This window comes from Columba livia, chromosome 3 (assembly GCF_036013475.1).
Source record: "Columba livia isolate bColLiv1 breed racing homer chromosome 3, bColLiv1.pat.W.v2, whole genome shotgun sequence".
Lineage (NCBI taxonomy): Eukaryota > Metazoa > Chordata > Aves > Columbiformes > Columbidae > Columba > Columba livia.
The window spans coordinates 114,213,724-114,239,143 of NC_088604.1; the positions used below are offsets into that span (position 1 = coordinate 114,213,724).

Consider the following 25,420-nt stretch of genomic DNA (forward strand, 5'->3'; position numbering starts at 1 on the left):
TCATCCCTTGTTTTTAATCTGTGTTATTTCAATATCGCAATTAAAAACAGGTACTAGCATCAATGGCCAGCACGCAGAGTTTGCCCACAAAATACTTTTGATGTTATAGCACTAAAGCTTTTATTGACATTCAATGTCTAGTGCATGTGCTCATTAACCCTTTGAAATGCAGTAGAAAATGGCAGTGTAGCTGTCGCAGTCTCCTCAAAAATCACGCCATCAGAACCAGATCTCATAAAGTGAGCTGAAATCATTTGCTGACGCCAGGCAAGGATGAGCCCGACTCTGTTATGGTTTAGCTTTACACTCCCTGTGGATCCCCTGGGCCGATATTAATGACAGTGCAAAGACCCTGGGAGCTTTTCAAGGTCTTCAGAGGGTTTCCAACCAATTTCTGTCTTGGAAGGGCCACCAGTTACAGCTGAACTCTATTTGACTTGGGCAATTACCTCAGCTGGGATTCTAGTGGGGCAGATCGTCAGGGTCAAAGTAGAGGGTGTTTCAAAAAGACAGACCCAATGTGAAATCACTATCCCTTTGAAACAGGGTCCACCCTTCTGAAACACCCTGGAGCATGGTTCAATAGATGTCAATGGAGCTCTGTCAACTTAAAAACCCTGCAGTTAAGCCCCAGTGATTTTAGTGGAGATACTGATGATTTATACTAATAAATCATTAAGATCAGGCTCTCCACCTTCAGAACAATTTTCAGGCCTTTTTGGTAGCATGGAAGGAGGCCAAGACATATTCAGAAATTCAGATTAATGAAGGAAACACAAACTTTATAAAAGGAAGAAGATCCTTTATGCTGTTGCTAAGCTTCACTGCACATGTTGCAGTGTATAATTTATTGCCTGTACTATTTCTTATTTCTTTTGTGGCTCTAAAGATTATTCAATGATGGTTTTGTTTCTCTAGCCAACAATGGAAATTGCAGTTTGTAACAGAAGTAGAACATTTCCCTGCTTCGCTGCTTATGTGATAAGATAATTATTCCAAAAATATGCTCCAGCAAGGCGGGTGGAGCTGTTATCACATTAACTGGTGACAAGTTACTAAAAGTTGTGAGGGAGAGACTGCTTCGTGTTTCAAGATGATGCCAAAACTTGAAAGAGAAGACAGGTAAGACTACATGCTGTTCACATTTGAATAAGAAATGACAGATGACAGAAAACTTCAATTAACACTAGGGTAACTCCAGAAAGTCTTCCCTCATTCCTTCCCTTCCATATGGGATTTTTGCTCAGCAAATCCTTCCTCGCATACAGCTCGACTGAGAGCTGCTAAGGACCTTGGAAGATGGAACATAAGGTTGTATCATAAAGACACATTACAGAGAAGAAAAGTTAGGGGAAGGACAGCAATGAAGTGCTGCTAGGAGGAATGCATGTTTGTTTGTGCACGTTACATCTGTGTAATTACACAAATTCCAAAATATTTTCTCATCTGAATATGTTACATTACTATCTATTAATATTACTAAAAAGTTCTGCATGGTTCTCATTGTACAGGTATCAGTACTTTGTAAAAAAGTTACCTATTCAGACAGTCCCCTCCAGTTTTCCTACATTAAGTGTTTGTCTTGTTCTTTCACCCTCCCCACCTTTCTGCTTCAGGCAGAGTTCAGACACTGAAACCAACAGTTTTTACTCCTGGCCCAAGTCTCTTGGTGGGATCCTGATTTTTCTCACTACTGCTAATCATGGGCAAACCCACTTACGTGAGATGATCAGCTCCCTGCTGCTATAAGTGGGATAATGCAGCTACATTGACCTTCACCAGCAGACACCGGCCAAGTACAAAAGTCCTGCAATACAAACTGATACGAGAGAGATCAGCTTATGTTTTTGTTCATGGCAAAACAAAGCTCCATTTGCTCTCTTAGTTTTTTCTTTAAAACAATCTGCTAAAATTTGTAATGTACACCCCCCACAGCTGCTGTTCTCCTCTTTTATTAGGTATGTCTAATATGCAGCCCTTGTTACTTCACTCCTCTTTCTCACTCAGATGCTGTATCTTGGAGAAGTCAGCACTGAAAATTGCTGGCTTTGTATGTACAGTCTGAGTTGAAAGAAAACCACGGAGTACGTTAGGCTTCAGCTTTTTAATCATCAGTTCATAATGAAGAGTTCTCTTTGTGGGGAAAAAAAACAATTTCCTGAGGCTGAACCTCTGCAGGGTTTCCAAGGCTCAGAAGAAAATATCGATCATTTGACAACGAGTCCCTCTGCATTGACGGTGCAGAATGGAAAATTCCAGCTTTGCCATAACCCCCCAGTTGCAGAAAAGCAAGTAGCTGTACTGCACAGCAAGCTGGGAGCACGCATACTCCTTTCCATGTATATAAAGTGCCTTAAAAAGAGAAATGGATGATTTAAGCAGTGAAGCTCAGAAACTGCAAAGAAAAATATGGATAGAAGTGCACTCCATATGACAGGTCATAGTTCAGCAATTTTTAGGAGACAATACAATTTTTTTTTCTTTAAAAAGCTCTTTCTTTTCCCTGACTCTCCATTTTGTCTAAGTGCTAACCCCAATTAAACTGTTCAAGTGAGAAAACCAGCAAGTCAAAAACATAAAAGCCAAATTAAACTGAGTAACCAAGGCCAAGTTTTTATACTTGGAAATGCTCAAGTGCCAAAAACACCACCTCTGGGAGGCCTTCTAATTGCTCCCCATTTTCCAAGCAAGATGCACCGACATTGCCAGTGTACATAGATATTTGCAGACTTGAGAAAAATGAGGTGTAGGCTTTTAATTTCCTAACAATAACCAGTCTAACTTAAGAGAAACCTACCCGAAAGTGCAAATGTCGTGGAACGCCAAACGTGTGGTATAGGAACAGTACAAAGGTGACCGCAATTGCTATGTCAGCCCGAAGCGAGTTAACAACTCATTCCTTAAGACTCATTTCATCGCATTTTTACATCTCGACTGATGTTCCTTCAGCTGAATTTAAGTCTTTGTCTTTAGTTCATGCCCAAATTACTACCTATTGGGAAAAAAGGCCCCTGTGGTCTCTGAGACACAGCAGATGCTGTCAGATCAAGATCTCCAAGGACTCACGGCAGCTGTCGCAGCTTTGCGGTGAGAGCAGGAGGGGCCAAGTGCAGCTGAACCGAGCTCTGCAACCGCCCAGGCGAGGGAGGAGATGGCAGATTTGAGCAGCAGGAGCACGAGTTGCCCTTGCCCTTCAGCCAGCCGCCTCTCAGACACAGCAACCACAGCCAGCTCTGCACAAGCAGGTGCCAGCACCTTTTGCTGGTTACCTTGCATATAGGATGCTTATCTGTCAGCATGTTTCCTCCCTGTGTCCTCTGGTATATTCCAGCATGGAATTAAAAGTGAATCTTAGGGGAAAAAGATGAACTATGTATACTTTATGTTTGATTGGGTTTTTTTCCCGAGTGCTGTGACAGCCTAGAATCACAGATTTCATGTGATAGCTCATATTTCTGTATTTACTTATTAAAAGCATTGGGGTGGTATCTCCTTTAAGACTGTGATCTTTCAGATGGGGCTTCTGCTGCTCCTTTAATGACTGTCTTACCAGCCACTCGTTCCTCAGTCTAATCTCCCCTGTGTCTGGCTATTGATCTGCCCTGCACAAGCCAGGCCTAATTCTGCATTTTGCATTGGCCAGACAATCTTCTTTTGTCCCTCCGCAGCCTCATCATTGCTCCACTACTGCTCCTTGCTTGGACAAACTCATTCCTACACAAACTTTCCCAAGATTGTCATCTCAAGATCAGTCTCCTCACAAACATGACTGCCATTAAAGGTTTGTTGTCCCCATGCCCAGACAGCTTTTCTTCTCCAATTCTCATCCCAATATTTCCTTTTTTAACTCTAGGAGTTCTATCCAGCTCCACTATTTTCTGATTTCTAGCATCGTATCTGTGCATTGTCATTCTCTGTCATTTTCCATTAATTTCCAGAATACATACTGTTGCCAGTCTAAACCAAATACATTTCTGCCAAGCCTGACAAATATTTGTCCATCAAACAGAAAATATTTTTAGAATAAAAAGAGAAAACACTGTATTACTGAGAAATCTGTTTCTGGTTTCTGTGCATGATCCTAGGTCCACTGTTAACAACAGAAATGTTCCTATTTGACATTTTATCAGATGTGTTGTACAGAGTTTTTGTTTATTTGAAACATGGGGTTTAGAACCAGAATATTCCCACATACTTCGTCCACACCTGCTGCTGAAAAGTGAGTAAAGAGCATGTGTTGTTCCCAGATCATATGATAAAACCTATACCAAAAGCACAGTTCCTGCAAAGAAAAAGGCCTATCTTTGTTTCTGGAAAGATCCTTCTGCATTATTACTCTTGGTTGAAAGCTTTGCAGCTAGGGCACAGGGTTTAATAATCCGCTATCAATTTATTAAGCCAGTTAATAAGGAGTGAAACTGGCTATCCTGCACTTTACCTCTCTGGTCAGCTACTTCCCAAATTCCTCACCCAAAGTCAACCCCTTTGACTTTGAATTTATTCTCTACCAGAGGTGTTTTGCTACTTGCTACAACAAATAGGTTTTCATCCTGTATGTTAATATTTTCAAAACTGAAAATATGTAAAAATAATTGTCTTGCTCTTTCTCATCTCATGCTTTTATCAACATTTCCACTTGTTCTTTTCACTTCATTGCAATTTCAAACTAAACCACATTGCTCAGCTGAAGAAGCCTGGGCTTCCCTCGGGAAGCCACTGACTGCAGGAGAATAGCAAGACCTAAAGCAGAGACCCTGCAAACCCCCCAGGAAGGAGCCAGAGCTTCTTGACACCCATTACCCGATGGGCTGCCACAAGCAGGATGTGAGAGCAGCATCCCACAAAGGCAACCTACAGCCCTTGGTGCTGGGACCCCTTGTAGGCGCTTGGAAATAGGAGTGATAGTGCCAATGGGGTGTTGGGGAGCACCTGGAAAAATTAGGAAAGATAAAAAATCCTCTAGTCTGAAAGTCTGAAGCCTGAAGCAGGTTTGAAGAACAATCAATCATCACAGCGTGCAGTGAGAATACACAATCTGACCTGCACATGCTTTGAAGCACTGGATCAAATCACCTGTTATCAAGGAATTAAGCTGTTCCTGGAGGTTTCAAAGGCTAATATGTGTCTTGCCACAGCCCACAGCTCCATGGCCCTCCGAGTGACAGGTGCATTCTGCATCTTAATAGCAGGATTTAGAGCCAATTCCCAGGTTACACATTTTTGTCCTAAATCCAATATTGCAAACTGCAGCTTATTTAATGTGAGGCAGCACTGTCACTCCTTCACAAAGAACCCTGTCACCTTTCCATTCCTCGCACAGGCAGTCCCATTTTCAGTCTGGTTCTTCCAATGTGAAATGTATCATCTGTAAGATCAGCAGTTCAGCTGTACTGAATTCCACTCATTATTTTAAATATTAGAATCATAGAATATCCTGAGTTGGAAGGGAACCCCAAGGATCATCGAGTCCAACTCCTGTCCATGCATATGACAACCCCACAGTTCACACCATGTGTCTGAGAGTGTTGTCCAACTGCTTCTTGAACACTGTGAGGCTTGGGGCTCTGACACCTCCCTGGGGAGCCTGTCCCAGTGCTCCAGCACCCTCTGGGTGAAGAACCTTTTCCTAATGTCCAACCTGAACTTCCCCTGGCACATCTTCCTGCCATTCCCTCAGGTTGTGTCGTTGCTCACCAGAGAGAAGCGATTGGCTCCTACCCTTCCCTCTTCCCCTTGTGAGGAAGCTGTAGCCACCATGAGGTCCCCCCTCAGTCTCCTTCAAGCTGAACAAATCAAGCTGCTCCTCATACAGCTTCCCCTAGCTTCCCCTCTAAAACCTTCACCAACTTCATGGCCTCCTCTGGACACTCTCCAGTAGCTTCATATCCCTTTTATCCTGTGGTGCCCAGACCTGCACACAGTGCTCCAGGTGAGGCCGCACCAGTGCAGAGCTGAGCGGGACAATCCCCTCCCTGCCCAGCTGGCCATGCTGTGCTTGATGCACCCAGGACATGGTTGCCCTCTTGGCTGCCAGGACACACTGTTGGCTAACGCTGAACTTGCCGACGACCAGAACCCCCAGATCCCTCTCCGTGGAGCTGCTTTCCAGCATCTCGTTCCCCAGTCTGCATGTACAGCCAGGGTTGCCGTGGCCCAGGTGCAAAATCTGGCACTTGCTTTTCTTGAACTTCATATGGTTGGTGATGGCCCAGTTCTCAAGTTTTTCCAGATCCCTCTGCAGGGCGCCTCTGCCATCAAGAGTGTCAACAGCTACACCCAATTGTGTCATGGGCAAACCTGCTTAGTATTCCATCAAGTCCTGTGTCTAAGTAATTTATGAAGATATTAAAGAGTACTGGCCCTAAGATGGATCCCTGTGGAACTCCACCAGTGACTGGTCACCAGCCTGACATAACCCCATTTACTAGAACCCTTTGAGCTCATCACACTGGGTTTCACTTATGCAAATGTTACCATATCCCTGGGACTGGGCCAAAGCTTCTAGTTCATCTTGCTTTTCCCTCATGCTACCTGCATTAATGTAGAAGCACTTCAAGTGTGGTTCATTGTGTCCATCACTTCGTGGCGCAGTCTGAAGAATATCACTATCACACACAGCTCCTTGAGCTTTGGCGTGCCATCCTCTTGCTCATCGCTGACTAGCCTGGTGCTGCCCCATTCCGCCTTACAATCTAGTTTAAAACTCTATCTATTGTAGCAGAGAGACTATAACAATAAGAAAACTCACATTTTACAGAAAAAGTCAGCATGTACTTACATAGTTTGATGCAAGGTCAGGATGTAGATAGTCAATTCCTGCAATAACATAATGACAGAACAGAAGCCAAAGGTTACAAGTTTCAAAAGATTTTCTAATGATCACAGAACAAAACAAGATTCCTTTGCAACCACAGGAAAATTATTATGATGCTGCAAATGGCAGATGAGCAACAAAAGTTTCAATGAAGAACCATGTTATTTGGGTGCTCTCTTCCAGAGTTACTAGAAGTGAATATAAGCCAAATCACCTCCATGTCTAAAAGCTGTATCTGACAGGCGAATAGCTTTATTTGATGTGAAGTTCAAATAGTTTGTTGTCATGCCCATCACAGTCATGCCTAACTATTCTGAAAGCGAAGTTCTGCCTCTGTGGGATCAGTGAAATCAATATACAGATGTCTGAGGCTGCTTTCTTACTTCCACAAAACCCTTGTCTTAGGAGTAAGCAGATGAGGAACAGAAGTGAGGACAGACCTCATATGCGGATCCAGATATCTTATTTAGTTTCAATATTATTCAGTCAGCATAAAAGGGCAACATTAGAAATTTAGCCCAAAGAAAAGCATTGAGAGACTGCATAGAATTCCTGTACTTCAGCAAGGAACCCGTGGGTATAACAGCTCTGACTTCAACTGTACCTTTTATCTTCATCTTCCCTGAACTTAGCCTCAAATTAGCAATATTTTAATATGCAGGTCTTTATGGACATTCAGCATGAAAGTGTTTAATTATTTCAGCTGTCAAGTATGACTTTGAGAATAACATAACTCAGAAATCATTTTCTTAAGTACTTTTTGCACAGCAATTACATCCCCCAGTCAGCGCCTACAGAAGTCAAGGGGAGTCTTTCCTTTAGCTTAATGGCCATTATGGTGTGCCCTGGAAGATACCTGAGTGATAATTGCAAACTACTTTTAATGTTTGGATATCCATGCTTCAGTATCCCTACTGAAGACTTTATAACATATTTTCCCTGAAGACCTCAAAGTCCTTACAGAGGCTGGTAGTCTCCCCACTACGAGCAATCCATTACTGCTTTTTCATCTTTTTTTTTTTTTTACTTTGATTACATGGAAAAAGTAACTTTAATATTTTAAATTAGCACTCAAGTCTTCACTTACCATCGTCCATAATTCCTATGGTTACTCCCTTCCCTGTGTATCCCAGCTCCCATGCTTCAGCTACATTAAGGTCAAGTCCAGGAGTCCCATCTGCTTGACCAGTGTTAATCTAATATATTAGTGAAAAAGAAAAATAGCTTTTTTAACTTGACAGACATATTTCTACAGCCACTGAATTCTGCTTTATGTCTCTGCATGTATCTTTGGCATGGAAAATAGATCCCATTTGCTCCAGAGTGCGCATTTGTACATAATCGTATCTACTACAATAATATGCTAAAAACAAACAAAACAAAACCGTGGGTAAATTCACTTCTTTGTGGTCAACAAGATTTGGTTAAATACTGAATCTTTTGGACACAAAAAAGAACCTTTTTACTTAAGCATGTCAGAGCGGTGGGTCAATCCAGAAAAAAAGTTAGACTAATGGATTTTACAGAGGATATTGTGGTTTTTTGTTTTTATGAGCACTATATGTTTTTTCCTTGCAAGCAGGGATCTACTGAAAATCACAACCACTGGGGTTTAGTACCAGAATCAACCAAGTTAGCCCTTTGTTAAGAAGGGAAGTTCACTCCATGAACTTCAAGGGTCCTTTCCAGCCTTGTGTGTGTGCGATGCTGTGGTTCTACAGGACAGGCAATCCCTTGTATTTTCAGACATTACTCATGTTCACCAACCTCATTCCCAAATTTCTCAAGTTCCGTGGGAAAATTAAGGTGTTTTTTGCTGTTCCAGTTGTAAAAATTGTCCATTTTGTGTCAGACAAACTCTTCTCAAAACACATCTTAGTATACTTTATAATTTAAAAATTGTATAGCTTCATAATAATTCTGTTATTTTTATCACTGCGACATTTTGATTGAAGTACCAGAAAGAAGTGAATTAATATACACTTTAGTTTATCATCTCATCAAGGATGAAGTCCCATCCATGCTAATGTGCCCTTGTTCACCTGAAAACTTGTCTTAGAAAAAACCAAAACAACCATATTGGATGGGTTCAGAAAACATAAAAAATGGATTAAATGTCAAGAGAATAAGAAATACTATGCTTAAGCAAAAAGGCAGTACTGCATTTACCAATATTTCATCCTAAATACGCTGCAACATTAAAACTTACCAAAATAGAAAAATATCATTCTGGTTACTTTTATGTAAAAAATTGTTTTTTCTTTTATGATTAAAGACTTCTCCGTATAAAATATGACATGTTAAAAATGAAACAATTTAGCAAAATATTAATTTCTTTTGACATTCACTTAAGCCAACATTCATCAGCTTTCAGCTGTTCTGCTTTTGACAAGAGAAAATCAATTAATATTCAAATTTCCATAAGAAAAGAAAAACCGTGACTTTTTCTAGCCAATGCGCTAGAACTTTTTGTTGTAATTCTACAACAATGTTTTACCTGGCAACAGCTCAAAGACATGATTCATAGGCAGTTTTAGGGGTCACATCAGCACACCAGGAATGCCCACAGGACACCAATATAGTTCCCTTTCAAGCCTTCTAAGGATCTTTCCGTTGACTGAAATGAAATTCAGCTCTTGAAATGTGCTGGGTCTTCCCAGCATAAAAGAGCTACAGTTAAAAACAACAGGACAGAGCCTTGGATCCATTCCCAAGTTCTTGTCACATATTTGGAAAGAACTCTTGCAAAACATTGCAATAGCACTGAATGGCTTGAGTGCCAATTATTTAGTTATCACTTACCAGGTACCATTGCTTCGTAAATAAAGGATCATTCATGTTGATGTCAATGTCATTGATGTCCCTGTATCCTCGCTTCCATCTACTGAAGCCTTCTTGTTGCACAGCTTTCTTTACCTGGAAGGGTTAATTATTACATTTTTACCTCAACATTCTTAACCACAAAGATTCTTTCAGCCTTGTTCTCATGATGGATAAGGATTACGAAATCACAATTTTTGTGTCGGTGTCACTTATTTGCAACTTCTAAACTTGTGGCTGATTTCAGTCAAAATTTGTGAAAGTTCAGAGAGCCCAAGGACAACTACAATGGCTACATGGCGAAGACATACTCAGAAATGTCCTATCTGGGAGGGATGCTACAGCTTGAACGTGTTTAAGACACCTGATAGAAAGATATCATAGCGTCATAGCATAAGATAGATATCATTAGTGTCAGGGATCTTCTTGCCATACTTTATTACAGCCATCGATACCAAACCCACTGTTGTTATTAAAAGCTAAAATGATTTAATTAATTCCCAATATGTCACTGCTCCAAGCTGCAAGGATGCAGGTCTCAACCACACTTCTATTTTTCTTCAGAGCATTTTCAGAGCATCAGATTTCATTTCCTGCCAAAGAGAAAGCTGGGAGAAAAATACCTGGGATTGCGTGCTTTCATCATTCTCCTAAGGATCTCAGAAACACATCTTGTAGAGCAATCTACTTTCAGGTATTACCCTTGCAATAAATAAGTGATAAATAAATACAATGGCAAGAAAAAAATGGCAAAAAGGCCACTAAACTGATCAGATTGGCTAAAGTGTAAAATATGAAAATACTGGTGATGGAACACAAGTAGCCATAGTTTTTTAGAGATCCTTTCCTTTATGAACAGCAAATCCACAAAAACAATTAACTAAGTACGGTAGAGAACAAGAAAGGTTAGACACACAAATAACTTTGGAGACAGGAACTACAAATGTCAGACCATAATAATCTTATTTGTACCCGTTTAAAAGAGCACTCCTAGAGGAGATCACTGAATACGTGTAATTGTTGTATGTGCTAACATGTTCCCAGACCTTGCAGGAGTGCTGTCAATTTGGCGTGCTCTTCTTGTACTCTTTAGCCTGACACCTGGAACCAAGATGACATGAGTCCCAGCATTTAATTTAAAAAAGAAAAATAATTTTTACAAAATCTAATCCTCTTGTTCAAGGAGAAATGCTTAAAACCATGAATTAAATACATCTTGAGGTGCAGCAAGAAGGCAGCAAAACCCATAACACTTCCTTAAGCATTTTGGGTTTTTTTAAATGCATAGTTATTAAATAATTCTACTAACGCAGAGAACTGCTTCTACATGTGTGGTTTTGGCATTTCTGATTGAGAGGACATATACAGGAGTTGCACCAGTAACTCATGTAGCATCAGGTAAAAGCAACAAAGGAGAAAGTCATCCAAACGCTAAAGCTTATGTCAGTTGAGTCATTCTTTAATGTGTCCTTCTGTCTCCGTTAATTAAAGCTGGAGCCTCTAAAGAGGCTCGGTGAGGTGCCTAAGGCTGAGATGAAACTTGAATCTAACGGATGGGGGTTAAAAGCTATTTTCCTCACAGCTATATTGCTTCATTATAACCCTAAAAACCAAATAGCAATCCATAGGGAGCAGGATGGGGCAGTGTGTCCTGAAAAGGCAGTATCAAATGTTTCTAAAATTGCACTTGCGTGGATGCTAACTCTTTAACTAAAGGTACAAAAATATACTATTTTGAATTGGTAGGTTCTGTCATTTATATATGTGCTTCCATTAATTCTGCAAGTTCATTAAAAGTGGGGCAGGCTGAAAAGAAAGAAAAAACATAATACAAAATATGCTGGAAAGAGGACAGTGATTAAGTAGGACCTATACTAGTCTACTTAGTGGTGCCAGGTATCTGTACAGCATAAGCAGGTATAAGCACACTGATACCTCTAAGATAAGGCTCAGTGATGCCATGGAGACAACAGAGCAATCACCTGTCATTACGCCTTCCTCCATTACCACCCCTGCCTCTCTGCTTGCGACTGCGAACCCCGAGCTGTCACCACAGAAAATCATTATGAACAGAAGCCAAGTCTCACTCAGGGAGATGCCAGAGAAAAAGATTTCACGCGCCTGTGCTCCCACGCAGGCTCGCTGGCTCTGCAGGACCTGCTGCATTAAGGCATGGAATTAGGATTTAGTACAAAAGGATTTCTACTAATTAAAAAGCAACGCTGCAGAGCCCTGGCTTTTCTTTAAGACAACCTGGAGGAAGGGGCGGGGGGGGCAACAATTTGCAGAAATAGCACAGGCTGGTTTCCCTCTTCAGGATCATCTAATTTGTCTGATTTGTTCCATCTTCACAATAATTAATTTTTTGTATGATATTACATTATAATTTCCTGAGACAAGGAAATATAGCCCTTAAGGAGGTATAACCTTCTCTGAACTAAACCAACTCTGTAGGCTGTTTTCTGAATGTTTCACACAGATAAAAGGGTACAGGATGCTACAATCCATGGGTGTAACAGTTTCAGAAATTCTGAGGCATAGTGAAACAAGGGGTTTTTCCTTATGTTGGCTAATGATGGTAACTCACATAATTGCATTGAGAAAAGATGAGACATTTCTGTCATAAAATGAATTGCGAGGTTTGGGCAAGGCCAGGGTAGCTTCCTAATTACATAAGCTACAAATTGCCTTGTATAAGGAATCTCAGCCAGCATGAGGTAAGAACTTGCTTTTCTCCTCAGGAAAATGTGCGTAGAAAGCAATTATCCCAAGATCAGATAACACCCTTACAGTCCATAAAAAATCCCCCAACAAACAAATTTATCATTGGAAAAGGATGATCCAAATCCAATGACTTGAGTGGGGAACTGCCTGTTGAGGGCTCAGACAGCTGACTCAGGAGAATCTTCTTGCCAAATGAGTATCCGCATTAGAAAAATACTGGTTTTCCAATGCTAGAAACTTGTGCTTTCATATCTAGCTGAGATCAGGAGAGAGACCACATCTGATTCTGCTTCTATTTATGGTTTTCTTTTTATGGAAGAGTAGGCCTCCCTGTGGCATCAGTAACGTAAATGCATTAAGTACCACATTGCAGGTATTATGTTTCGAAAACACATACAAAAGAGAACATCTTCACTTCTGCAATGGTAGAAAATCATTGGCAAACATTCTGATCTTAAAACCACCATAATCCCACATACTGGTGGCAAGTTCAGACCTGGAATCCAGCCCTCAACCCAATGCACAAGGCAGCCTCATGCCATCTTTTAAATACTTGTTTCTCTAACTGAAGCAGGAAAAGTAGCCTTTGTAAGACTCAGGCTTTTGATAATAGCATCTCTAAATGATCTGAGTCTGCGAAGCATGATACTTATTAGAACCTTTTGAAGGAATGAGATTTTCTTACTAAAATAGCATGAATTCTACTGTTTCAAAATTAGCCTTGTTTATCAGCAGTAACAGCCTTTTGTTTATTTCATACTTAATTCATTTATTTCTTCTTCATTAGGGTACAGGATTAAGTGAGAGCAAAATCTGAGCATCTACTTTATCAGCATGTGACTAAATAATGTAAAAGTTACTAGGTGTCTTGCAATCAGAATGCAGGTCATGTATCAAAGAAGGTAGCCCACGGATGATAAGATCCTTACAAGGAAAAAAGGTTCAAGTATTGATTTTTAATATAGTTGTACTTATGCATGGCACATAAAGTCACTCGGATGATAATAAACCAGCAGGATACTGCTGCAGAACAAATTAACAAAATAATCAATTGACTGCAATACTGCTCCGGGAGGGCCAGAAACCACAGCACTCGAACTGTGCACTCTGAATGCCAAGATAATCAGCTCCTCGATTCGACAGAACAGGGTTAATTGTACTGGTGAGCTCCTGCAGTTAAATGACTCTGTTACATTGAGCATAAATGACAGATTTACTAAATTATACCAGTGGGTGCACAAAAGTGGAACAGTACACACAACCCCAACCTCGAGAATCCAAGAACTTCAGAACAGAAGAACTGGGGCCAAATTCCAGAAAGAAAGTCTCAATGATGACATCTAGTAGGCATGGCTTGCATGGCTTTTTTAGAAACAAAACATAACAGTGTGATGATCAACCAATGGGAGCAGTGGTTCTTTTTCCTCTAAAGCCTCATGGTCAGCACGGGTTTGCTCCTGAAGGTGAAGGGAGAAGTTGTAAACTGACAATTTGTATTTTTGAAGAAGTCAGGCTGCTGGTTGGACACAGGGCCTATGAAATGTATCGAAGATCAGTCTCCCATGAAGGTGTTTGGAACCGCCACAGGAACCACCTTCAGCCAGGGGAAAGCTGTCCTAGCTGTTGCTATCATTAATTTCTGAGATCCAAAGGAACGTGACAGCAACAAAAGATGGAGGCAGAAAAGTTTGAGTGAGGCAGTTATACACACACCTAATTCTCTTTAAAAATTAATGACAATGGGATATCACATATCCACAGCAGCTTTTCCAGGGCTTATCCATAAATGACAACATCTCTGTGCCTAAACACTATACAGAGTTAATGAGTGAGTGTGTCTCTTCAACCTCTGATTTCTGTATAAGTAAACAAAATGTACTTTATTTTTACCGTCCAGCCCATCCACAAAACATAAAAGAGAGATATCTATTAGGGAAATACTGATCCCATTAGCAGAGTACACACTCTTCACCTGTATTGTCCAACAGCTGCCTGTGGTAAGAAGCTCTGAGGATATCAGAGAGAAGCACCCGTCTCACATTCTTCTACATTTTTGTTAAAGCCCCAAAGTAATCCACTACAAAATAAAAAGAAAAATGCTGACCTTCCTCACAAGCAAAAAGAAAGTATAGACCTTCTTGAACTGTAACTGAAGTCACACAAACCAAATAAAACTGAATCACTTTTAAATGGCAATTTAAATTAATTTAAATGGCATTTCTGCTACTGAACCAGTAACCTGGGAGGGGAGGCTGTTAGACTCCATCCAGCCACAGCAATGCAGAAATGGATGCCTTTCGTCTTGACAAAGCAGGATCCATCTGCTTCATTTCAAACTTTCTGAGCCTGTTTCAAGGCCCAGAAAGAATGATGAGGGATGTCAGGGGGCTTGTGAGTGCTGGTTGAAACAGTATCATTAGATATCAAGGACCTGCTGATTTTTTTGGTTATTACACTTAGTTACATGTTCTGGACCAGTTCCAGTTTTTCATTTTCTCTAACCAGCCCCATTTGTTTCCACAACAATATTAACTTAATACAGACCACCAGCAGATACTAAAACCTCTTGACACACTGTCCCCAGTCATCCCTCTTGGGATGTCTTCTCAGTTTTCCTTGAATCCAGCCTGTGGTCTTCGAATGTCTTTCCCCTCTGTCTGGATATGATATTGCAAAAATGCAACATTCCTGGTGGAAAAAGACGGGGACAAAATACTGCAACCATCAAACTCTGACCGTGAGTGCCTTGCACAGCAAAACCTGGCATAGTTGGGGCTGCTCAGTAACTTCTCTGCAAAGATCACTGAAAATTGTAAGGTACATTTAGGAAACTACCTCAGAAGTTCAGCGTCCATCAGGCAACAGTAAAATAGAAAGGTGAACAGCCTGAGCTCAAAGGTTCCACTCAGGCAATCAACCTATTTCGACTGAAAGACAATTTAAAGAACTCATGTTTCAAACAAGTTCACATTTTTTTAAAAAAATATGCAGGAACTGACTTGCTTCTGCCTGATTTTATGACCTTTCATCTTTCTGATACTAGTTCAGCGCTTGGTAAATAAGGAGCTTTCAAAAATAAAAGAAGGGGAAAAGAAATCAATATTTTTGTCCATTTAGCAGGCTTCTCACAGTTCAGTGACATTCAGGAAGCGGTGAGTAAAGAGACAAGGAATCAATGTGTAAGAGGAGGCTGCAGATCATATTCAGCCTGCTCGACTCAGGGATCAATAGCGCTCCTCTGGCTTCTGCTTTGAAATGCGAGTTGTTCAGGCTGCAATGTGAAATGAATGCCAAGTATGGACGATCTGCAATGGAAAACGCTGATTTGTTAAAAAAGAAATTTTCATAGGATCATGCCCTCTTTGAAAAAGGCTCGGTGTTTGTTTTTTTTTTCTCTAGGGTAGAATTCAAGAGGAAAGTCTGAAACAGAGAAAAATCCTTGGTTAACTCGACATGCAGCCTACTGCTTGAAGAACAAGCAAACTGCTTCACACCTCTGCTCTCTCCCCAGTTTGGCGTGAGGGCCATATCCAGATCTTTACTATCACAGGTGTTGGCTATTCTAGGAACACTGTTCTTATTTCCATTTCTTTTCACTGCTTAGACAAGCCAAAAAGAGAGCAGGAGCATTTCTGAAATCTTAACAAGTTCCCAAAGGAATGAAAAACTGCTTCTTGTTCTGCACGGAGAAGCTGGCATTACACTTTATGGTACATTACAGAAAAGTCCAAGGAGTTTATATTTCAAAAAAATGTCTTATTGCAAGACAGCAGGACAGTCACTACAGCTACAAAATCAAAGATCTCAGTAAGAATGAAGTTCCCCAGAGGTGGGCTATAACTGCATGCATTACATTCTCCATTGGATCTGGAGACTGCAAACCACAGGGACACTTCATCAGCAGCTTGTGGGTAAATTTTGCACTTTGCTGTTTCACTAGTTACACCGGGCCACAAAAATAATCAGTCTCTCCAAATTAATCAGAATAATGATGTCTCAGCGCAAGTGTAAATAACAGTATGCCTGGTGACAGAAAAGAAAATTGGGCCCCATGCACGTAGGGCACTATTGACTGCAGATTCTCCCTTCTTAGCTGCAAAAATAGTTGCCACATGTCACAGTTTTCCCCTTTCTTACATCCCTTTGCCTAGCACTGCAGATATTATTTTCTTAAAACATCATGCTTGAAAAAAAAAAACCCAACAAACCAACTTCTTTTTCCTCGACAGTAAAAGTCTTTTCATGGAGTGATTTTCATTTATTACAAAGGCCACCATCACCCTTTGAGGTGATACCCAAAGGAGGTCTAGGTTTATATTTGCAGCCTCTCTGTAGTATAAAAGGGTTTTAGTTTAAATGGGAAGCAGGCCCAGTTCATCTTTAAGAGCACAAAGCTTCTGGCATTGAGACTAGCTTTTGGATACATCTACGCAGCACGAAGAAGAGAGGTGCTCACATGATGCTGAATCTTCTAATTTAATAATGCCTTTTTTGTCATCATTTGTTCATTTATAACTTTGGACTGTTTCTTATATTCCTGGGCAGTCTTCCAGAAAAGGACTTTTCTCTTGCTCCACAATAGCTTACTACAAGGAGAGAGCTACTACAGAGTCCGCCTTTACATAACCTTCTTTTTAGAGATTTTGTTAGTACGGCTGCTCCTTCTACACAAGGCATGAACATCTGATACATCCCAAGAGAACAGGAGGGCTCATGGGCTAAAGATTCCTCTAGCTGTTGATTTTAAGGCAATTTATTTCATGAAGCAAGTCTCCCAAATAAGTGGGGACTGTGAGAAAACATCACTTGGAGAAAAATCCGTTCAGTTTGGTTTGTATGGGAAGACTCAACTGACAGGTAAAGTTATTCTCTTTGTTGAAGCATACCCTTGACTCATCCTGATGCAGAAAAGACTTCTTTAAAATGTGTGAGTATTTGTGCTAATGCCAAAACACATTTACAGTCATAAAGCATCATTTGTAGCAGTTTCACCTCTAACGTCATGTATTTCCTTTCTAAAGACACCAATTTGCTTGACAGACATCAAGTGTACTCCATATGGACAGACTGGAAGAGCCTTGCAATATGCCTGTGTAGGTATGCATCGTCATTTAGAGAAAATGAGTCAGCACAAGATAAAACCTTAAAGTCAGTCTGCAGTATGTGCTGAAAATAAAGCCCCTGGTCTTTAAAGTGCTTCTGCACTTAAAAGGTGGCTCCTGACCTGTGCTACAACTCTTCATACTTCCACTTCATTCTCCACGGCCTACTTCCCACTCAGATTTCATCTTATACGTCATAATTGGCCTTGAAACATCTGCTTTGAAAAATAAAGTTCCGCATTTTCTGTCATGGAATTACTGGGATAGATTAGCCCCTTCCCACGTTAAGAAAAAAGTATGTCATAATGTCATACTCATTGAAGAACTGCATGCTGTCCCGTCCTTTATGTGATTTGCTTTGCTGTCCGTGTGGACTCCTTTTCTAAACCGTTTCTAAGTCAAAAAAACCCCAAGTATTTTTATATAGCTGCCCCAAGCCAAAGGCAGTGTTCAGTCATGGTAACAGTGGTGGGTTCCTCTCTCATGCACTGGGGCTTAGAGTAAAAGTTTACTTCAGCTTCCTCTGTCATTTAGGGCCCTTACAAGCAGGTGAGCCCCACTGGATCCAGTGGCAGTGACAAAATTTTCATACAAAAGTGTTGCCAGAATCTCAGCTGAAGAGCAGCTTCCCAGAATAAAAATGGTATCATGGCACTAGGAGGGAAGGCAGACTGACATCAAGTGCTGTTGTCCTACATGCAGTGCAGGAACCAAGCTGAAAATGAATTTTATTTCAATTCATTTAAGAAAGTCTGAATTAAAACAGTTACTTAAAACTGGATATGGGTCCTCAAAACCTGGACTCATGGGGTGACGGTGATGAAAAGTTTGGCTGCACCATATAGAATATAGGCTTTCTCAAACCTGGGTTCAGAAAGGGCACATGTGGCTTTCACTTTCTTCTTCCTGGCTGCAGCCGTGTGAGTGCCCCACAGAACACAATCCTTTCTCTTTTCTAACCTATTCTGCACTGTCTTTGCCCAAAACAATCCTTCCTTTCCCTTCTTCTGCTCTGTGAGCAAACGATGCAGTTTGAATGTGGGGAGAACACCTCCTGAAGAGGCATCTCTTGGAGTGGCCATGGAAGGGAGCACCTCTGTGCAGAACATTGCAAGTGGTCACATTATCTTCTTGCAGCAGCTCCTGCAGCCTCTGGTAGGACTGGGGTCCCCAGCACCGCCCATCGCCGACAATGCTTCCCCAGCCAGGTGGTAATGACATCTGCAGAAAGCCCATTTAGCTTTAATAAAAACCAAAGCCTATTTTTACAAAGCTGCCTGCCCGGAGTGATATAGTGACAACTGCCAAAAAGTCTAAGCTTACTGTAATATTTCAAACCTGCAATACTTAAACTTCAAGGTTTGCGTGAGTGGTAGTGATATATTACTGAGCCTTTCTTGACCATTTTTAACGCCTTCACATTTCTGCTGCTATCTCAGTGAAGATGAGATACAGAATTGCGAACCACCGATCTTGCTAAAGTGCTGCCTGGTGGGAATTACATGGGCTGTACAATGTCTTCTCTCAGGAAATTTCATAACTAGAAGCCAGACACAAAACAGAAGCCAATCTTATGACAGAGGGAAACCGCAATTGTTCTGCTGCTCACATTCACATATCTGTTCCTGCACCGAACAGCGGAGTGGTTGTTTATAGCATAGCTACTTCTTTATTCTATTACCGTGAATACATTGGATGGAAAAGACAAGCAAGCTTGCTCCTGTGCTTGCCTTCCCCAGCCCCGTAGGAAGCGACTGATGATTTTTATCGATCGGGCTGTACGCCGTAAAGGTTGCAATTGCACTTCTTCAGCTCCTAGATTCAGAGGTTTATGGATCCCCATCACAGAGCACATTAATAAAATCAGCAGACGTTTATGCATTACTGCTGTACAGCATTGGGTTAGCAGCGCATAGCTGCCAGGAACAGGCCATCTGCCACAGAGGAAGCATCAAAACAGAACTGTTCCTAGAGAACAATTTCTTTATCAAGAGGAAAGGTAGGAAAAGCTGGGAAATAAGAGATCGGTCTGCAAAAAGGGAAGAAACAGCCGATGTCGTATTGTTCTGGCCTATTCCCAAACCAGTTTTTAATTTGATATCTTCAAAGGACTGGCCTTGATCCTTGTCAAGACATGCTGTATATCAGAATCTTTTAATCTTCAGATGTTCTCCTCCAATTCCTGCCTCGGAGCCTGCGGAGAGCGCAGCTGCAGAGCTCCCTGGTGCCCGGCACCATGGCAGAGAGCACGGCCAGCGCAGGGAGATCTATGTCAGGGGACTTTACCCATCTCACCCCAGAATCTGGCTGCCATCAAGTGGCAGAAAACCACCCTTCTGCCCCTCAACTCCCAAACTGCCCAGCACCGGCTTGAGCAGCATCTTGAACCCACGTTCCTCCAGGCAAAGTCTACAGCTCTTGACAAAAAAGTCACCAGGACAAGAGCGATTTGGCAAAGGGATCACATCTAGTGTGAGACAGTAGATAGGAGACCTAACACAGAGTAGCAGCAAGGTCAGCAAAATGGGGAAAGAGATGCTGGGGCACAGCAGAGCCCACAGAGATTTAACAAGCAAGGACAAACCTGTGAAACTCAGACAAGTATTAATACACTCAGTGTTTATCCCAGCTGAAACTCTACTTAGCTCGTTACAGAGACAGAGCAGAACAAGGCACAGAAGCGTGGTCTGAATATTCTTGATGGGTTTTGTCCACAACCCCCTTAGAAGAGAGGCTTTTTCCATCACTGCCCCTGTTTCTCCAGCAGCCTGTCCTGCTGGCTGCTGGCCAAGCCTCTCTCCAAAGCACATCTGCACAATTAAAATTATTTTCAAAAATCTGAGAAACAAAGGAGGTTCTGCCTTGATTTCAAGGGTCCAGGACATCTGACTGGTTCACATTTGTCACAGGCCCCTCCATTTATCCAGTGCCTAGAGCAATGCAACCCAGTCCCCAAAGACTACAAAATTCATTGTTAATTGGAGTTGCTTGTGCATCAGCAGGGATTTTTGGAGCCAGAACTTTCCCTTGACCCTGCTGGGTCAGGGTACAGGCTGCTTTAAATGAAGTGATAAAATTATCATCCTGCTGCAAATTTTTTGAACTACTGCTGCTTTTTTAGCCAGAAATGAGGGAGTATCTTTTCAGCTCAGTTATTAGCATAAAATAATTAGACTTTGGAGTATATTTTCCTCCCAGTGCACATACATAATTTGCATCAATATTAATAGGAACCTCTCTGTTCAAACTCATTGAAAGGAGGCTGTACCCCATGGGACTGAGAAAGACTAAACCCTAAATATGCTTTTGCTTATCACCGAAGATTGCCACACACTCCTGCAAACTGCTATCCTCATTATATACTTCTTGCTCTTCCTAGTTTATTTCCATTGAGACAAATGTTTAGCAAATCATGGAACAAAATAATTTGCTCAGGCTTCACACAGCAGGCAATCAAAAATGATGCATGCAAATTCTATGGAAATCGCTCTTTGTGTCCAAACTTTGAGACCAAATTCACACTACGGTTTCCAAAGAATAAAAATTGAGGAGAAAAGCATCCCTGATGAAATAACATTTCTTAGGTATGAAAAGTGATCAATCTGTGGTTAATACTAACAGTGCCTGCTGGACGCATATTTAGAGGCTCTTCATATTTCCAATGAGCCAGCATTAACTTGTGTAACGGCAAGCACTGGAGAAGTGGCTTGAGATCACCAGTACTTCACAGAGTAACGAAAGGGACATCTGGGGAAATAACCTACCCCAGCAGAAGGACTGTCTTTAGGACAGTTCGAACCGATGCCTGGATGGGGATATAAAGTCCTGCGTGTCTTGGGCCACTGCAGTCTGAAGAAGCGTAAAACATCCAGCACTAAGTGACAGAATGATGGACTTGGTGAGCTGTTGGCAACGTAATGACGTCAGAGATGATGTCCCTTGTTCTGGGCCTCTCCTTTAAGAAGGAGAGCTGTACCTATGAATGAGCATCACGAAAGGAAAATGACAAACAGCCAAGCACTGCCAAAGGTACAGTGGAATTATGTAACAGATGAAGCTGGTTGTGGCTCAAAATGTCTTTTTATGAGACTTGGGGTAACAACAGTACTCTGCAAATTGGGAAACGTGAACAAAAAATAGAAAAGAAAAAACATCGCTGAGAAGGACTAAAAATTACTATTGTCCCACCTGGGTAGGGCCTGTCATCATTCCTAACTTCCTTCAGAGAAAGGGCCAACCCAGCTTAAGTTATTCCCTCATTTCACCTCACCACATGCCACTCTGGACTGAACCGCAAATGAGATCAGGGAAATGCTCTAGCTTAGAAACAATCTTTTTCTTTGCATGGTACTTTATAAATGCAATCACATTCCTCATCCCAGCACCAGCTACCTCTGCAACAATAAAAGTGGGAACGGTGTCAGAGGAACAAACAGTGAGAGCAGAGGCAAGAATACCAAAACTCAGGAACAGCACTGAGAAAAACATGAGGTGAAACCACCACAGTGGAACAACAGTGTGCATTTGGTATCAGCTTTTTGGCTGAGATTCAATTCTCCAGAAGTGCAAAGACCCAGGTTCCACCTCCTCTTGCCCAAGGGTAAATACAGACTCACTGCATTCATTTCAGGGAAATTACTTCACATTTTCACTGCTGCAAATTGGAGCAATGTCTATCTCTTGTGTTTAACACCATCCCTGTGAGGAGAAAAACTGTTAAAAGCCTCCCTCCGGTTGAACGCAAGTTCAAACTTGCTGGGCTGAACTTGTGAGGACAAATTATTATTCTTTGCTTCAGGGAAGAATGTCTGTATCTAAAGAAGGAACCAAATCAGAATATGCAACCCACTGGTGAGGAGGGACACTGAGTTACTGAGGAAGAATGAGTAAGTAGAGACGCCCAGAGGAGGTGCAAACTGCGAAGCCGGAGCAGGATGCAAAGCCTTGTGAATTGGCGCGTTCAGGTTCTTCAAGCAGCAATGGCACATGGACATGATCTGCAGACGTCCTAGTGCAGACACAGTGCTAGTGTGTCTTGTAAGCAGGGGCTCACAGGTGGCTCCTCTCCAGCATTTCCATCTTGGAGCTTGTGGAGGGGTCAGCATAAGCATCTGTGACCAGTTCCACAGAAATAGTGCAAAGAACCCAGTAGGATCCCCACCTGAGGCACATGTTGTCCCTTCATGTGCTTCTCCTCCCTCCCATTGAAGCCAGATACCCCCTTCCTCCACAGTTTCCTACAAGTGATGAAAACTGTCCAGGGGAATTTATCTTCCCTTTACTATAACTCAAATGTGGGCAACTTGTAGAGAGGAAGAAAGCACAAGATCCTCATACCTTACACAAGCATGTAACTGAGATTATGGTTTGGTCTGGGATGAAGGAAGAAGATGCTTATTTTGTTTGTTTTCCATTGACATCTGTTATGAAAACAGAGTCCTGGAAAGCTACTGCATTGTTCAGTAAAAATGTGTCGAAGGTCCTTATGGAAAATATAGCTGAAAAGAAAAAATCCCTTTCCTGTTGTCAACTTTCACAACAAAAAATAAAGGTAGTACTGAGAAAATTTCTCTCCTATTCCTCCCTCATGTGTCCCCTCTCAATTTAACTCAGAACTTGATTTAAAAAACCCACATAAATCTCAAGGAAATTATTCATCCTGTCTTTCATCAAAATCACTAGTTTCTCTAGTCACAGTGGGTAGATAGATGGCTGTGGTTTCAATCAGGCAAAACATATTAAAGGAGGTTTCAAATCACCTCACGAAGGGGACAAAAACTATTTATCATTTAATTCCACATCTTCATCCGAGGGAAATACACACAAAGACGACAGTGCCTTGGCCTGGAGGCAGTGCTGAGGTTTGGGATCAGTGCTAAGGAGATGCCTGGTCCTGGTGTTATAACATACACGATGCCCCGAGCACCTGGGGCAGAAGAACTGACAGGAGCTGAATTTCACTTTCCTACCTGCAGAGGCCCAAGAGAACTGTCATTTCCATGAGAAAATGTTATAATAAAAACTGTGCGACACCTACGCAACCCTAATTGCTAAGAAACCACTGATACGTCTCTCTGGCAAACCATCCTTTCCCCTGCCATCAACACAAATTTGGGGTCAGTAGCGTAGTCTAAAGTAGCACAAACACACACAATTCCCTGACTTTCTGCTTCTTTCCATCTGCAAATGCAAAGGTGGTGGGGAGCGGACTTTGCCTTTTGGGAAACACTAAACCTATATATTTCAAACGTATAATCTGCAGCACATCCAGCCAAGTAACTCGTGTATAGAGTATGCAAAAAATAATTAGTTGCTTGTTGGACAGCAAAGCATTAAACAGTAAATGAAAAAAATGTTACTTAGGTTACAGTCTCCTGAGCACAAAGACCTCTCACGCAGATCTCTGTTAATGCCAGAGAGGTAAATGTGTTTTCTCCATCTGCTGCTGGATGAGGAGGCGTCATCTGGGAAAAGCTGGAATGAGCCAAAGGGAAGCAAGGACAGGAGCAGAGGCAGGACCAGCAGTGCTGGACTATGCCCAGGGACAAATGCCTCCATACAATTCTGTTATTATTTTATGCTTAGATAGCCTCTAGCACAGTAATTTCCCCTGAGCCTCCAGATCATGCATGTGGAAACACTAGATGACAACAGTAATTACAGTTTAAGGTTACTGTCCTTAGTCTAAGTCCTTTGGGCTTCAGAGGATCTCTACTAATCTCATGGTTTTTATTTTTTCCCCACTATTCTCATCTCAGTTTTCTTACTGCCCAGGTGCTGTAAAGACCACAAATGGCTGTAATCCAACCTCCTTGGTTTTTTTCTTCCTTCCCTTTTTCCCAGAACAGGGCATCTGGAATCTACTCCTACTTTTGCTCTGCTTCACTTTATGATCTTTTGGAAAATTTAAAGGCCCCCCCCTCTATTTCTTTCCAGCAGTTGTGAAATGGGTATAATCCATGTTTCAAACATGCTCTGAAACCTACAGATTATTTCATTATACTGTAAAAGACCACAAATTATTTCAGATGGACAGATTATTCCAGTGGGAGATCTCAAGCACTATATCACCAAAGCAGTTCATTTCTCACTTTCATCTATTTTGTAGGCAGTCAGAAAGTATTTGGGTAGATTTATATGACTTTCTGTTTTACACTGAATTATTCATTGTTGGCAAGTCAGGTAGGTAATTCACCTTGCACATGCTTCTCAAGTACAGTGCTAATAGTGCTCAGAAGAAAAGCACAACAGGTAGATTTTTCTGACAAACAACATTCTCAGGCAAGCAGCTGTCTACCGAAATACGTCCTTTCTCTACGCAAAAATGTTCAGTATTCTACAGTGAATGGCAGGACACCAGTACACGTCAGTTTGACTCATACTCCTAAAAGCAACGTCCTTTTTCATACCTTCCCATTTCCACCCAGAATTTGCATTTCTTTCATATACTCAAACTTTCTTCCAAACCTCACCGTCACATGAAAGTGAAAACATTTCATAATTAAACTCCAAATTCCACTGAACTGAAATAAAACCAGTTTTTTTGCTATGGCAAGTTGCTTAAGCAGAAAAGGCTTCTTTAGACAGAGAGAACTAACCAAACTAACTAACCAGACTAACATTCATATCTTCTTTTTCAGGTTCTTCTCCAACTAGCTTCCTGGAAGTAAATAAATAAATAAATAAATAAATAAATAAATAAATCTCCATACCTCATCTGCTGGACATGTCAAGTTAACTATTGTTTGGGTTTGGGTTTTTTCTTGGGTTTTTGGTTGGTTGCTTTTGGTTGTTGTTTGTTTGTGATTCTGTGTGTGTGTTGTTGGGTTTTTTTTGGTTGGTTGGTTTTATTGTTGTGGTTTGGTTTTTGTTTTCAGTGAATTCTAGCGTAGTAGTTAATACAGCTTTCCTCATTTGGAGGACTGCATCATTCACCTCCCATTACCTCCTCAAAACGGAG

General features: G+C 41.4%; 1 protein-coding gene across 2 annotated transcripts in view; it reads right to left on the bottom strand.

Moving 5' to 3' along the window:
* The window catches only part of PCSK2 (proprotein convertase subtilisin/kexin type 2), a 129,609-nt gene that overhangs the window by 44,681 nt on the left and 59,508 nt on the right, over positions 1–25,420 (bottom strand). For both annotated transcript variants that reach the window (XM_065059275.1, XM_021290991.2), the window contains exons 3-5: positions 9,617–9,730; positions 7,902–8,010; positions 6,779–6,816 (exon numbers count right to left, since the gene is read on the bottom strand). In XM_065059275.1, coding sequence (XP_064915347.1) covers positions 6,779–6,816; positions 7,902–8,010; positions 9,617–9,652 — 183 coding nt within the window. In that variant the 5' untranslated portion in view covers positions 9,653–9,730. The remainder of the gene's footprint in view (positions 1–6,778; positions 6,817–7,901; positions 8,011–9,616; positions 9,731–25,420) is intronic.